Genomic DNA, 16,860 nt, shown 5'->3' with positions numbered 1-16,860 from the left:
TGCATATGCGTTAATATGCATGGTCATACCTGATGAGGGGAAAGGAAAGTAGCACCTAGGCATTCACTTAAGCCTTCTGCCAAAGTTGTTGATTGCCTGGTCACAGAATTTCAAAATCGCCAGAGTGAAGCATATTCTATTCGGATATTATTCAGGAATAGTATTGCTGAAAAATCTTTTGGGCAGGCGCTGTGAACGGCAAACATCAGCTGCTCCCTCGACATCGTGCACTGATTCAAAAACACTGGTTCAACACGTCAACATATCCATATTGATGCTGAAAATGCCTTTACAACTTGCTGACATATTTGGCAAGACAATTTCTTGCTTTTGATGCCAGCTAAAATTGGTAGGTTGCTTATGGATTTCAAAATAACACCTGGTACAACAAGTGAGACTAGAAAAACTGAGATGAAATTTTCTGTTCATTGGGCATGTACATCTAATGTTTCTCATATTTTGTTGGGGCAATACACAAACACACACAAACACAAACGCACACACACACACACACACACACAAACGCACGCACACACACACGCACGCATGCACACACACGCACACACACATAAAACATCTCAGTCCCTTAGGGGGGTGTTAACATCTACTCTACTTACGTCTCTGAACTGCACCAATCCGAGCTCCCCCAGTTCGGACACACAGGCGTACGCAGCCTCCGACTGCAGGAAAAGCTGCGCTAGGGTCATCTCCTCGCTGCGGAACAGCGACCCCATGGTGACCCTGCACCTGTCTTCTTATTCTTCAGCAAGAAAAGCTTCTTTTTACTTTGTAGGCGTCCTGTAAAAAAGAGAAAAATATATATTTAATCATCATCTTGGGCAAGTTGCCTAGACCTAGTCTGTGTGACATAAACTCTACGGTCTGGGGCACCTCCCCACAGAGGCTGGCCAGATATTGGGCGGGCTGCTATAAGCAAGATTTAATCAGGCTAGCCCGGACAAAGTTTCTTTTTTTTTGGAGGGGGGGGGGGGTTCTACGATAGACTTTCCTGTTTTATGTCTTCACACATCTGTATTTACTTGATAGTCACCTGTAAAGTATCAGTGCAGCAACTTTTTATCTATGATGACAAGCATATGTAGAAATCTAACTTCACCTCCTGATAAAGTTCACAAATCTGGCTTCGCAATCCCCAACATCAAGGAACCTTACGCATGTTACCATCAGAGTCAATCAACATCACATCTGGTGGACACACTTGGAACAGTGGCCATGAACTTGGCCAGCTTTGAAGATGACCCTGAAGGTTCCGTGAACTTTGGTAGCATTTTGACCGTGACCTGAAGTTTCTTCTATCTTCAATTTCAGATAAAAATGAAACACTGTTCTTAATTTTTGACTGAAGCATTGCCATACTTTTATGGCTGTAGTAATAATTTCTATTGAATTAATGAAAGGTTTAAAAATCCTTCATGTGTAATAACTCAATAACAGCTTTAAATGAAGTCAAACGGGGAAGTGTTTATATCTTACTAGAATTTTTTGGCATTAACATAAAGGTGGCCTTAACTCCAACTTTCTTTCCAACTGTGATAACATTATATCAAAGGATTATTTAGAAACTTTGTCCAAGAGAAACATAGGTCTATATTTCTAACTTCTTTAATCTGCTCCAGCCCCAAAAAATATCCTTAGAAGTTAGATGAACTTAGTTTTTGATGGGAATTCCAGTCAGCCAGTATGGTTTCTGTTGATGAGTGTTGACAGAAGTGTGTATGTACAGACAATTTTTCAATGCTATATATATATACCACATGTTAATTGTAATGGTGAGCGGCTGTGATTCTCAAAGGTAATTTCATCAGGCAAAGCAGTTAGCCTCAACTACAATGTCAAGGGTTATGCTTTTTCAAATTGCTAGAACTTCTACAAGTGCAATGTGGCATCCCTACGGATCACATCTTAAGCCGCTGCACACTGGTTCAACCCTACTCTTCTAGATCGGTGAGTTGTGATTTCATTTTTTCAACAAACTCTCGCAATGAACTGGTAACTACATTGTACTTATTCTTTTCATGTAAACGTGTTTTGTTTTCGCAGTATCTGTGGCATGCAATAAGCTTTTTTACACTTCACATGTGCGGCCGTGACAGGAAATCTGGTTAATATGTCAAAGGTAAACGCCCCATGAACATACACTTTCTGCCATTTTGCAGGCGCCTATAAGTTCCGGACACTGTTACACAAAGCGAAACAATGGTCAAAGCGAGACTGTTTAGGTCTGATGGGCCTTCACCTTTGACCTATTACCCAGGATTCCTCTAATTAAACAATACATGAACTCTGCGAGCTTATTGCTTCTCTGTTGGAACTTGATGAGAAAATATCATCCATAACTTTATAAACTGCTGTATTGTATCATCTATTTACTTTGCGACGTTACAGCAACTGACGTTATCAAGAAATTATACAATCATCTTGTAGTAAGTTGTAGCAAAGAATTATGGAATGTGTCAAAAAGGTGCACTGCTTTTTATAAATCATATCAACAATAGTGATTTTTACTGATTGATGAAATGAAGAAGCACTGCAACTTTTATTATCTACTGCAATTCACATTGAAAATATCAACCTGCTGCATAACATCTTTTCTTGAGGGAGGTCATAAAAATACAAAATTATACAGAACATACTCTCTACTTGTAAGCACTTCTATTTTCGAAATCCATAGAATCCTGTCTCCGTATCAAAGCAAAATTGTCTTTTCAGGAAAGGTAGAAATAAACCACGGCAGACTATGATGGTAGAACCACGATAATTTTGTGAACTATGACACAAAATTATAAACCTCCATATTTTTTAGGTCACGGAACACGCCAGAGACCCTCCCATTTTCGCACATTTCTTCGGTAAAACGGCCATTTACCGGGCTCAGTTTTATACCGTCATCTTGTTTTCAGTGCAATAAAAGCAATGATTTTGAAATTTTACTTTCATAAAGCTTGAAAATTGATGAAAATTGGCAAATCCTTCTCACCTGTGAGGAGATATCTTGTCAATGCCGGGTGGCTACGTCATGTGACGGTGACGCAACCAAACGTATCAAGCTTCTACAAATAAGTGGTTAGCAGACAAATATTCATTGAAAGATAAAACAATATAATAGAAAATATATCAAATTAAAAATAAAATGAAACTTTTAGAAAAAATGGAAATAATCTTTTTTTTATATCAATATCTCTATTTCTATTTTATAATTTCTGTTGCGTGCTGTTGCGGTTGTCCCGTGACGATTACGTCTGATCCTGACGTTTGATATCCCGGATGTGTGGGCTGAAAGGCGTTTTTGAGTATGCGTGATTTAAGCGAAATACCCAAGCTAATCGCGCATAATATGCATAAAACATTGATAACCATATGAAATATACTTAATGTATTAAGTGAGAATACTGTTTTGAATGGTATATTTTCAACAGTTGATGTTTTTTACAAAATCTTGAAAACCATATCGCACCCTCATCTGTGCCTTGGGTAGTCTCAATCAGGCGTTTTAGGATATTCACAATTTTCTTTAAATTTTATGAATAAGGTGAATGCTTTGGCAAAAAAAGCTTTACAACAATAGAACAATACATTTTTAACTCAAATTGATGTTTTTTAGCTCCTTTGATAAACGATGTTCTGTTTCTATTGCAATTTCTACCCTTCTCTTTATTCCTTAAAGAGTCTGGTGTAAGGCTAAATTTTCTGGCAATCTGGCCAATCAGCACCCTTCCCCTGTTTGCATTGCCTGGGTTGATGCATTATTCACGTTATACAAATGAGTCCCATCGGTTGACAAACAGTCCAAAAAGCAAATAAGGAACAGTGAGGGAGGGAAGCCCACGGTTTCTGAATCGCGAGTGTGTGTGTGTACCGGTACATTTGGTAAGTGGCATTGTCTATTCTCGCTTAGTCACAGTGGTTTGATCGCAGGTATGTGGTATTTTTCCCGAACAGACGTCGGTTGAGGAACCGTGAGGAGGAATGGGTAGCAGGGTTAGGTGCGGTGCAGTGCTGCATCATGAACGATGTTTTCGGCGGGACTATCAGATACAGGAAAGATTGATTGCCTTGTAAAATTGCCTTGCCACCGCTTTTTGTGCGAGGTAAAACATGCGTATCGGCCCAGGCTTGTCAGTTAACATGTGCTGTTTCATTCCATGTCAGAGATGTAAGAAAAATGGAAGAGATAGGCGCGCCAACTTGCTGTGTAAAAGGATTACTGTTCGCCTCTCCCCTGAAACCCCTGAAAGCCCAGCGCTCTCTAAAGAGCCCCCCGTGCCGCTCTGCCGGTACCCTCACGCCCTCTTGACGCTGCTTGAATTATATGGAAATCGCTCTTTATACGGCATTTCTCATTGCATCTCTCTCCTTTTGCAGAGGATGGGGTGGAAAGTTACAGTATGTGCGTTCGTCGTTGCCATATGCGGTCTCAACGCTTCAGGTAGGGAGCTAACTACATTTCCATTTCACGCTTATGATATGATGTCCCGTATCCTCGACGTTGGTATTTTGATGGGTACCTCTGCTAAACATGTTACGTCGCCTGACTCTCTAAAACATCCATAACATACAGGGGTGGTTGAAACTGATATTAAGAATGAAATTGGATGCCGCAGGACCATCTTTCTGTAACAGGATTTTTTGTCCCGGCGCCATTCAAAAGAAAATTCGAGACGATCTCATCTGTTTTCTGGGGCACCCATTCCACTTGAGAAAACGAGTCACCGCTCGACCACTTGTGAAATTCCCATAGCGAGCAATGCTGTGTATGTTTTGCGACAGGCTACGGGAATTTCACACCAAAGTGAAGGCATCTGCCCGTTACGTTTGCAGCCATGCCTTTTGCTACCAGGCGCCTTTTGCTACGTGGCCGAGATAGGGTAGGACCGGCCGGTCGCGTATCGTTTCTGACCCATAAACAGAGAAACATTTGTCATCAATGCCACCCCAACGCGTCCTGGGTCTTTTTAGCGTCCGAACGGTATGGATAGAATTTCGGGACTCTTTGATTTGGGAAGAAAGGCACCAGGTGGGTAGAGATGACGTAATGTTGTATACCTGTTCCACTTTCCGGTTGTTCCTGGTTTGAACCAGACACACCTCCTTAAAATTACGCCCCAGAAAATCTCTTAATCATCCCCCTAAATCACCAAGTTCTTTTGTCATCTTCTCACGGAGTTTACAGACTATTTGGCGCTATAAAATACGATAGAGCATTCTAGGAGCATTCATGATAAATCTGAACCAGTGTTACACACTTAAAGTCGTTGAACTCCTTATGTATATCCCTCCAGTCACTACTAAACGAGAAAATCCGGGTCCTCCCGGATCTTGTGACGATTTAAGTGGCACCACGTGGCCGTCCTTCTCTTTCCCGCCAAGAAATTTATTTACCAGAACGTCGATTTCATTGAGGCTTATTTTGATAGAACAAGCCGCAAACGGCTTCAACAAAATTGGTCGTAAAGTAGAGACTACCGGTACAAAACTGGTTTATTCGTGATTTATGTCCGTTAATACATCCTTTGAAGAAAAGGTTGTAATGTTTATTTTTTTACAAAAGTCTCATGTTTAACCCCCTCTTTCAAAAATCACAAATGCATAAATTTAAACATTATAAAGATGTTTCTTTTTTATGGGGTGGTCATAAATTTGCTACAACGTTGTTACACTTTTACGAGAGCCATTCAACCGTTACATTTGATTTATAAGGTTCGCTGACAGATATTATGAAGGAAATATTTCATATAAAACACTTTTCTGATGAATGTTACGTTTACAGGATTAATACACATAATATCTAGTAAAAAAAAGGGAGGCAGACATATGCTGTCCTAATTCTAGATTTTATCTTTGTCATTACGAAAGGGACCATAAGGTAGCGTGCGTTTCAGATTCGCCCCAAATAAACTTTCTTTTGTTCAGGCGGCGTCTAGAAAAATAGAACTGCGTCTGGAAGCGTGAAAGGGCCAGGTTTTGGGTTTCTCGCCTCTGTTGTCGCAATATTTTGCTTTCCTTTGTCTTTGGAACTGAAGGGGGCGTGTTTTTTCCATTCAAACCCCAACGGTTACATTCAAGTCTTCTTCTCGCTTTACTTTCAACAAACTTCGTTGTACCAAGCCTATGTCAGTCTGCGTGACAAGGCTTGTTTTGGCTTAGTCCATGTTCTGATTACATATCAGTTCGGCTGGTGACTGTTAGAAACCGGGTTAAATCAGAAAATAGTTTGTGATAAGCACAAAAGTTAACACGCCTTATATGGGGGCTAGTCTGTTCTAGTGTTTTCCAAACCACCTGTTCTTGCTTTGAGATCTAAGGGCCGTACGTCGCAAGATTGTCGGACGATCGCAAACTGCTTGAAAGTAGTCTTTGAATAGTCTTTGAATAGTCGGGAATTTGTTGTGAAAAATGCAGGTGCCTTAATACGGCAAAATGCTATCTTAGATCCTTGTCAGTGGTTGCTTCTGTCACAGCCTGCTTGTAAATTGTACGGCATCAAAACCGTACGGTGATCTACCGGACGACTGTGACGGTGTCCTGATTAAAAACCTTACGTCATATAAAAATGGCGCTTGTTAACGCCCTACCTGTAGTCCTTGATGGACTCGTCCTAAAAGCCCATTTTCAAGACCAGCATCCGATTGTAATACATTATAGGCATAACCATTAATCTTACAGCCTTATTGCTTGTGATATGAAGGCCGGGGGACACTTATCGCGCTCTCACACGTCCCTCCCAATGACGGTTATTTTCGAAATGGAAAAGTATCGATAAAGCACCCCTCAAACGCTAGACTATCGAATTCTTTCACACGTCGCGATCCAAACATCATTTCACATGTCAGCCGTTACACGTACATCAGATAAAATTGAATAATGTGTGACATTAGAAGCGCCTCACCTGCGGGGCGAAAGATACAGTTTATTTTTCTATAGCATCGAACTGAAAGTATTTGTTCTAGCCTGGGTACCATCCTATTTCTACCTTACACTCGTTGCCACAAAAATATTTTTAGGGTTAGGAAAAATACGAAATGAATTTAGCGAACGCTAGAAAAGATTTAGCCCAGGTACCATCCTATTTCTAACGCCAGGCTCCTTGCACAAGCTGTCCTTAATTTTTTTGGGACAGCGAGTATAAGGACCCCCGGTAGAAATAGGATTTTAGGACAGCGAGTGTAAAGAGCCACGGTAGAAATAGGATGGTACCCAGGCTAGAGTTTTTTCTACCGTTCGCTAAATTCTTTGGACAGTCCGAACAGTGTAAGCGTTATGGGGTCGATTACGTATTGGGTAGAGTGTAACACAGTCGGTACCACTGGGGACCAGGTGACCTCTGATCTTACGGTAACTATCGACTGGGAAATAGATGGATTCTTCTTGGCACGGGTATTTTTCTTCTATTCAGCGAGGGTGCATTCCTTCACAGCCCGGAGTGTGCCCCTAACTGCAGGGGAAGGGGCGTGGCATCTCTCGCGGCTATTCCAACCGACTCACACGTACTGCTGGCTGAAATGAGGATGAAATTTCGCTTCTCCGTTAGAAATCTTACTGAATTCGTGCTAGAATTCTTACCGAATTCATGCTTTCTTAAAGTGTTTTTAATGATTTTTGTGGAGTTGATGCGGCAAGCTGCGACCATGGCCTTAGCTAAGGTCACTTTTAACTCTAATTCTAAACATCGCCTCTCCTAACCCAATGTTTATGGACGGACAGCTAAAACGACGATGAAATTTCGCTTTTCTATCAAAATTCTTACTGAATTCATGCTTTCTTGAAGTGTTTTTAATCATTTTTGTGAAGTTGCTACGGCAAGCAGCGACCATGGCCTTAGCTAATGTCACTTTCAACTCTAAACATCGCCTCTCCTCACCCAGTGTTTATGAAGCCTATTCCTGGATGACAAATTTTCAGTAATAAAAAAGGCGCCAGCCAGTCACGAGTTCCGGGTGTGGGACGCATCGCTTGGCTTGCGCTGTGTTTATGTGTAATAAGATTAGACATATGGAATGCCCTCTCTACATCCGATGTTTCTACACGAGTGTATCTGAAAATGACAATGTCAGCTCGCTATGCATAAACATCCGTTCTAGGCGTTAACGTTAGCGGAAAAGTTCAAAACGGGATCAGTACAATTTCAAAATATTTTGACGCAATGTGTTATATTTCGCGGATGGATTGAAGTTGGCGAAACTTTTCTTTTTCTTTTTGTGGGGACCCTTACAGTAGAAGAGCTCTGATGATGTTTGCCGAAGAAACCGCTCAAAGATAATGTGTTTACCCAGTACTTATGTACAGAGCAGCTGTGTACTAAAGCAGACATCTTACCACACTCAATGCTGGTGCTGTTGATATAATCGTCACGATGTACAGGAATAGAACGGGCATTACTAACGTTACTTACTGAATAGTGAATAGAACAAAAATGGTGTACATGCAATTTTGTCTGAACGATAGATAGTAACTTCATTTATACCTCCCAAACTGTAATGTTAGTCACACCTTTATTGATAGACAGACATCTTACCACACTCAATGCTGGTGCTGTTGATATATTCGTCACGATGTACTAGAATAGAAAGGGCATTTCTAAGTTAACGTACTCAGTGAATAGAACAAAAATTGTGTACATGTAATTTTGTCTGATAGCAACGATATATAGTAACGTCATTTTTATACCTACCAAACTGAAATGTTATTCACACCTTTATTGGTAGTATAGGTAGATTTTCGTGGTTTATCGTAAGCTACTTTGTCTTGTTTACGTTTACTTTTCTGTTATCCCGCTTTTATTTTTATGCATATCTAATTTACTAAATACTATTGTTTCATATCTCTGTTTTTGAGGAGAGGGCATCTCATAAGCAACGATAGATAGTAACTTTGTTTTCATACCCACCAAACTGTGATGTTATTCACACCTTTATCGATAGTACAGGTAGATTTTCGTGTTTGATCGTACCGACTACCTTGTCTTGTTTACATTTACCTTTCTGTTATCCTTTTATTTTTATTTTTATGCATATCTAATTGTGTTTTTACTTCTGTTTATTAATCTTGTAGGGTAGTCTAGTCCCTTTAGATTTCGAGAAACTGATTTCCAAGGGAGCCCTTCAACTCAACTATAATCACATAAACATAAAACGTAAATAATCGAAAGTTAAACAAAATGCTATTGTTTTATATACATGTTTTTGAGGAGACGGTTTCTTATAAGTTTTCTGCCCGATCAGCCATTGAATAAATATGTGTGAATAAAAATGAAGGCAAAGTTGCCAGAGGCCGAACTGAAAGGTCTATTCCTCTGAGGAATCTTCTCTTTGGAACCTCCTTAAATCCCTCATAATCCCCTCGCCGATAGTCTTCGTTCCGCGGCTTGATCGCAAATTTTGCTGGCTTCTAGCAAAAAACGGATATCATCACTGGATCTTCATTCTTCACACGTTTGGGAGGGGACAGTTCATTTTATCTCCGCAATGGATCTAGGGAGATTTGTCTTGGTCATATGGGACAGTTCATTTTATCTCCACACTGGATCTATTTAGATTCGTCCAGGTCATTTATTGTACTAATTTATATGTAAATTGCCCAGGTCGGAATTAGCATGAGCTGTGAATGTACAGTTTTACTTAGCGTGTCCGAATTGACCAGAATTGCCACACTCAATAATTTCATTAACGCCTAGAGGCCCCAGTGTTAATGCCAACGCTGGCTGGGCAGAAAGGGGGTAACGGTAATTCTATTTGAAAAGTTCAAAGTGTGGCGATAAAATTGCTTCCCTAATGAGCGGGTTCGCACGGTGAAGCCGGAATGAAAGGGCAGCCGATGCAAAAGGGAAGCGGCAGTCGATTTGATTTTAATAATGAAATGTTGCGAATGGACCCCCGAAACCGCGACCCGATGGGATAATAGAATAATCAATGGCGGAATATCAAATTTATCGATTTCACCTAGAAATTGATCTATTTTTCTCAGAAATTGATCTGTTTTTGTTAAAAATTGACGTTTTGCCTTTCCCTGACGATTCTTTAACAGTGTTCCAAATAGAATTTGGGCGGCAAAATTGGAAAAAAATTAACAAATATTTTGATGATAAAATCTTGCTATCGATGACATTATTGACACCTTTCAAGACATTTGCATCATCATATGATCTTTCCTATGGTTGCAAACAACGCAAAAACAACCCGCACTTAAGTACCCTTATCTTTTATGGTTCCAATAAATTTACGCTCGATAGATGTAAACAAACCCGCATCTTTCTACACCCTTGTCAGGCGCAACATTGTCGCCTTGTGACTGAATATTGCAAGGCTTTGCAATTTGTAAAGGCATCAGAAGGACATGACCAGAGCATAAATTTAAAACATCGTCTTGAACCTTTCATTTAGTACCTTTAATCTGAGGACTCCTTAAAGGTTGTTTATGTTTTGCACGAAAATGCCTCATGCTCACTGAATAATGTTATGCAATGCAATTCAAAGGCACCAAAAGGACATGACAGAGCATAAATTTAAAACATCATCTTATAGACTCTTAACACACCTTACATTTAGTACACCTTTAAAAGGTGTACTCCTTCAAGGTTGTTTATGTTATGCTCACTGAATTATATTATGAAATGCAATTCAAAGGCCTTAGGGTCATGACCAGAGCATTTCCTTAGAGCATCATTTTAAATCTTACATTTAGGAAAAATGCTACATGTTCACTGAATATTGTTGTGTAATGCAATTCAAAGGCCAAGGTGGAAAGGCATGGCCAGAGCATAAATTTAAAACATCATCTTATAGACTCTTAACACACCTTAACACACCTCACATTTAGTACCTTTAAAAGGAGCACTCCTTATGGTTGTTTATGTTTTGCTCACTGAATATTGTTATGTTATGCAATTCAAAGGCCTTGGAAGAGCGCGGCCTGAGCGTTTCCTTAGAGCAGCGTTTTAATCTTACATTCCGTACCTTTACCTAGCTGGCGCCCCGAAGGTTGTATCTGTTGTACCTGTAAAATGGTGACCGCACTGCGCACATATTTAACGGAAGTGACCTGGTACCTGTCATATGACTAAAGAATGATAATGTCTCTACATCAAACCGTGCTTTAAGGAGTCGCCAGACTGCGTACATGTCAGCTTTATGACCAGTGTATATTTGGTGCCGTAGGATAGCAGTCATAAAACAGGGATAGATTAGCTCCTACGTAAATTCGTGGTTGTTTTATAACCCCAATGGAAAATGAAAACCATTATATGTAGGCACTGGAGGATATATTTTTCGTCCGCAATGTTTTATTGATCTACTTCGTATTCTATGTACTAGTATGTGATTGTTTTGTTTGTCATTGTGTTCTTCTTTTGTACTTTACTTTCTGGTCGATATGTGTCCATTTTTGTCTGTTTGTTTGTTTTGCTGTACGGAAATCCCCCCCCCCCTTGTGTGTAACTTCTAAATTGTTGGTTAGAAAGTATCGATAATTGTTTTGTTTCTAAGGAAATGATTATTGTATTTCACGGTCAACAGCCTGTCAGGGCCAGTTTCTCCTCCAAAGGCTTCATGATTATCTACCAGATTATCTGAGTACTTACAGATGTTAGCAGCTAAAATCAGTTACATGGTAAGCCGAAAGAAATGCTCATTTTCATTTAAAAACTGTTGATAACCGCAACATTAGAAAATAGTTTATTTAATACGATAACGTATACGATTTATGAAATTCGTTTCACACAATTCCCATGAGAAATATGTTAATGAATTATACCTGCGAGGCTTCATACATGTGGTCAGAATTCTGTTCCTTTGTTTATCAAAGGATCAATTTTACGATGACATAAATGCAATTGAGTTATTAGCATTCTTAACACGTTGTTGTTTTCGATTGAGTTTATGATTGAGACTGTATTATCGCCAATTGTCTGCAGTGTTAACAACTACCGTAAATTGCATTATTGCCTGCCATGTGCACACAACTTGTGGACATAAATGTACAATGTGCGCATTTTTATCTACAGTAACGGCTCTAAATTCAAAGTTATTGTCCAGCACACAACTTTACGACTTGTTTATTTTATGCGGTTAGACAGAGTATATACAGCCAGTAAAAACGCGTAAATATTTTTACAATTCGCTTATCATCAAACAAATCATCACCAACGGTTGCTGTGCACTGGTAGACTTTCAACTTGATGACAGCTCAAGGAAAAGTCAGTCGCTCGCTGATCTTTGAATTTTTCGAAATTTTCCGTTAATGTTTTGAAATTTAAAGTCATAACGGCACCTGTTCGCACATGCGTAGTGACACGTCAAGGTTGTTAGTGGTATGGATATTGACAAGAATATGACTGATTCGCCCCCGGAGCCGTCCTATCAGCGAGGTGTCACAGACTTTAATCAAATCTACTCGCTCATCCAATCAAATTGTCCTTGCTCAGTGCTTATTGCTGCCCATAGCGTTCTTATACATGTTTCATGGTCTATTTTTGCGTAAATTGGTATCAAGCATACAAAATCTATACCCATACGTTATGAAACAGAAATATTTATGTCCTATAGAGGCGCAAACATTGATTTTTCTCCAAATCGCCCTTACTCAGTGTCTGTTGCTTTTCCCCTGCCAGCGTTCATGTAACGTTATGTCCCAAAATAGACAGGTTTCCGTACCAGCCATTTTTAACTAAATTGGTATCAAGCATACAAAATCTATACCCATAAGTTATGAAACAGAAATATTTATGTCCTATCGAGGCGCAAACATCGATTTTTTTTTAAAATCGTCCTTACTCAATGTCTATTGCTATTTCCCTTCCAGCGTTTATGTATATCTTCCGTCTTTCATTTTCTGAACACAAAAAAGACATATTTCCGTACCACTTATATTTGGCGAATGATATCTGTTAGGTGAGGTTCTGCCATTCATATTTCTGATCACACTGAAATACATATTTCCGAACCAGCCATTTTTTACGTAATATGTTATTAAATGCACAAAAGCTATACCCATATATTATGAAGCAGATGTATTTATGTGCTATTAAGGCGCATGAATTGATATTTTCCAAATCGCCCTTACTATTACTGCTCCCCTTTCAGCCTTCGTATATCATGTGTGTTCCGGCATTTATTTTTCTGACCACAAAGAAATACATATTTCCGTACCAGCCATTTTTAACGTAATCTGTTATCACATCTCTACCCATACATTATGAAGCAGAAGTAATTACGTGCAGTCGAGGTGAAATAATTGATTTTGTTCCACTAGCTCGAGGTGGAAGGACTTCCTTCGCTGTCCCTGGTCAGTTCAACCAGTAGATTAAAACACGAACTTCCCTAGTACAACGGTTCCACAACAGGAACATGCACTTACCGGTACCGTAAAATTGCAAGCGGTATGAATATAAACTATAGCTTTTGCTTGCAATTTTGTCTTTGTGCACAGCTTTAGCCACATCATTTCCTGCCATTATTCCAATTTTGATGGGCTACAGCGATTCAACATCAATACCATTACCACACATGCTCGCTGTTTTATAGCAATATCTGTGTATATATATGATATTATTGTCTATTGTGGCTGAATCTAGACTCTGGAATCATCTTTGCTCCTTTTATTGCAACATTAAATCTACGCTATAGGCTCAAATATTCTTTATTGCGATATTGTTTCATCTTATCATTTGCTTGTTCACACTTTGTCTCACTTGAATCTTTCGAAAATTGCCTTAAAGGTCCATCTGTGTAGACTGTGCACTAGTGATAACGTTGCGGTGTGGTGTTGCACTGGTAGAGATACGCCAAGGTCGCCCAGAAGCTTTTCCGCCTCTTACACATCCATAAGTGTTGAGCACATCTGTGCTACAAGTAGTCAGGATGAAGCACTGTTATTAGTATGTTTAATGTTGCAAATCGTCTTTAACGGCTGGTCTTATTTTTCACGCGAACAAAAAGAAAGAGACGCTTAGTAACTACTACTCCTAGAAATTCAGGACGGTTTTCTGGAGGTTTTGCTATAGAGGCGGATCAGAAATACCTTTATGGGATGATGCTATACTACCCGCTCTTACAACAACGAACCTTCCCCACTGTTCCCTGTAGGCTACTGAGGTGGAATAATCACTACTTACTGAAGGGATTGTCGTCCTTTTTTGTTTATCACCATCCTCAAACACCGTTGAGTCTACAAAAGCTGAGTTTACCGTCGTCAAGAAGCTGATAATCCTTCGATAACGACAGCCGCGCGATAGTGGCAGTGTTTCTATTGTTTATAGTTTCTTATTGTTCGTTATGGTTGCGATGCTTGTCTCTATTTTTGTTTACTGCTCTGATCACGTATCTACATCATATCAGCTCTTAGTTTCTTTGAGTTACTCATATATTTTAGTATAATTTATAAAACAGAAAATAAATTTGACATATTATCAAAAATTTTATTCGTTTTTTTTAGTTTTGTACAGTTTGAATTTATTTGAGTTTTGTATTGTTGTTTTTTTCTTTTACATGTTTTTAGGTCTCGAGTCAAGGACGCATAAAGAATTGCTGTATAACGTTACATATTTAGTTAACCGAATTCTTAAGTATTCTTTCTGCAGCCGAATGAAGACTATTTCTACAGTCTTTGACGAAATCTGACTTTGCGCTTTAGCTAGGCAAGATTTCCAATACATGGTTCGTCCCCAAAAAATTAGGACAAATCGTCTGAACTCTGTGTGAACCCCTCACATTGATATTACCCACACGTGCTCTCTCTCCGTTTGTCCCTGGTTTGACTCACGCGTCCCCAAAAACGCCTTTCATCTAACTTCGAACAGAAACAATGGCCGCTCGCCCTCCCTGGTCTCTAGTCTTTCTACCAGAGTCCGGGTTACTCCTTGAGAAAAAAATGGTAGAAATAGGGCCAGATATGTCGAATAACTTGTTAGTTAGAGGAGTAAGACTATATTAGGAGTACAGATTTCACGAGAAATTCCAGCCTCGCCTAGTCAATTATTGCCTCCACAAACAGCCTGCAAAGATGGAGGTAATGATTTTACTCTGGAAGATGTAAGGGAATATATCTAAAGAACTGTTGGACGGATTGTTATGGGGTTTGGTAGGTGAGTAGATGGGGTGATCCCGACAGAGATGGTCGATTTTTGGCCTCCTGGTAGTATCTCATATGGACCTTGCTCATCCTATATTTTCGTAGACTTTTACTACCCATAACCACCTAGGAATGCCTGGTGGAGGCTACGCCCTCCCCAACAAAATGGAGAACAGCCAGAAAAACAAGTGGATTAAACGCATAAATAGCAGCTTATCGTCCCTAGCATCTGTCTATTTGCTCTCAGTCTGAGTCATCCTTATCTCTCCATTCCATGATTAAGGGTGCCATTAAGATATCAGTGACGATATAGCCGCTCCACTACAAATATGTTCTCAAGTGATCTCATAAATAGATGTTATGGTCCTTGTTGTATGCAAAGATAATTGTCCATTGACGGATTTAGTTTCAATTATCTGCATTCTCAGATATTCAAATCAATATTCCCATAATATTTGAACATATTCGTCACAGTGCGTCTACGAGTGTGCGTTTGTAATGCATTTCCAACGGATTCATTTCATGACTTTGCAATTGTAACGTAAACATTGATAAGACTGGCTTGTTTGCCAAAAGTAGGCGCCAATTTCTTCAGCAAACGACATCCTCGAAAATAAACCAAGTCGTTTCGCCTCTCTCACAGACGTTATAGCAAATTGTATTGCCAGTGTCCAACGCGAATCTTTCGTCGAATCTACTACTGACGACGATACAGAAATGAGTATTGCCTAACGCTACTATCCGTTTGTCTCCCCAACAATAACCGCTATATACGTGATAGACGTTCAATGATAGAGCTTTGAATATAGATGAACTATTCTGAGGAAATCCACTCTACACAGAGTTTATATTCCCCCGTGTTTGCGGTTTGTCTTGAAAGGTCATAAAAAGTGTTCGAACCGTAAAAGATGGCGGACGATAGTTCTACCGACAGGTCACGTGACGGTCATCCAGTTTTATCGCAGAGACTCGGTCTTCATGAGAGTCAATTTAGATACTGAAAGGTGATATAAACCTGGACTCAAGCAGTTCACTACCTCAGGGGAAGGCAACTGTATTACTGGGAGTGGGGAAATTAAGTGGGTAGCGTATATATGTGTTATTGCAGGCTTTCCTGTTGCATTTATAACAGTCGTTACACTACCTTACCGATAGAGTATGCACCGCGTTCAGCCCACTGAGCGGCCGAATATTTTAGTCTCCAACCAGACGTATCAGCTGGATGAAAAAAAAGAGAAGAATTTGGCTAAATAGGGACAAACAAGTTGCCATAGTATTTCAGTCAGTCTTTTTCAGTCCGCCGGCCGGACAGTTCACTCCTAGGCCAATTATATCGTACTAGGATTATATTCCTAACTTGGTCAAAGTCCCCTATTACTATTCGGCCAGGCCGGAGTCTGGTAGAGAATACGAAAATTTGACGGATCACTCAACGAATTTCACAGATAAAGATCGATGCTTTTACGTTTTGTGTGTTGTGTTATCTTTTTTTTTATATTTATTGCATTTCAAATAAACAGAAATAACAGAAGAATACATAATGACAATAGAGATGGAGACAATAACTGTTATCTTTTTAATCATAGCTTGAAATCTTGCATCAGATTCCAGATATAAAATGTTGGGTCACACAAATCTAATTTTGGTCGCTTTATGGTCGCACAGCGATCGCTATCTAGGGAAATGGTGCCTCATTAGCATTAGTATAAAGTATTTCCCGTATCTCAGGCACATTTCACCAGGTACATACGGGCTATGGAGCAGTTGGCTCATCTGAAG

At 39.7% G+C, this 16,860-nt stretch overlaps 2 protein-coding genes across 13 annotated transcripts in view; one reads left to right on the top strand and one right to left on the bottom strand.

Annotated features, from left to right (window-relative positions):
- LOC118403173 (V-type proton ATPase 116 kDa subunit a1-like) overlaps positions 1-3,083 on the bottom strand; it is a 37,126-nt gene extending 34,043 nt beyond the window's left edge. For all 10 annotated transcript variants that reach the window (XM_035801713.1, XM_035801716.1, XM_035801718.1 and 7 more), the window contains exons 1-2: positions 2,999-3,083; positions 618-798 (exon numbers count right to left, since the gene is read on the bottom strand). In XM_035801713.1, the coding sequence (XP_035657606.1) occupies positions 618-734 (117 nt within the window). In that variant the 5' untranslated portion in view covers positions 735-798; positions 2,999-3,083. The remainder of the gene's footprint in view (positions 1-617; positions 799-2,998) is intronic.
- A 659-nt stretch (positions 3,084-3,742) lies between these two features.
- The window catches only part of LOC118403290 (peroxidasin homolog), a 38,815-nt gene continuing 25,697 nt past the window's right edge, over positions 3,743-16,860 (top strand). For 2 of the 3 annotated variants that reach the window (XM_035801941.1, XM_035801940.1), the window contains exons 1-2: positions 3,744-3,888; positions 4,384-4,447. In XM_035801941.1, coding sequence (XP_035657834.1) covers positions 4,387-4,447 — 61 coding nt within the window. In that variant the 5' untranslated portion in view covers positions 3,744-3,888; positions 4,384-4,386. Of the gene's footprint in view, positions 3,889-4,383; positions 4,448-16,860 lie in introns of all 3 variants that reach the window. The other variant, XM_035801939.1, reaches the window with a different exon arrangement.

Source organism: Branchiostoma floridae, chromosome 16 (genome assembly GCF_000003815.2).
Source record: "Branchiostoma floridae strain S238N-H82 chromosome 16, Bfl_VNyyK, whole genome shotgun sequence".
Lineage (NCBI taxonomy): Eukaryota > Metazoa > Chordata > Leptocardii > Amphioxiformes > Branchiostomatidae > Branchiostoma > Branchiostoma floridae.
This window is presented reverse-complemented; position numbering and strand designations above follow the sequence as displayed.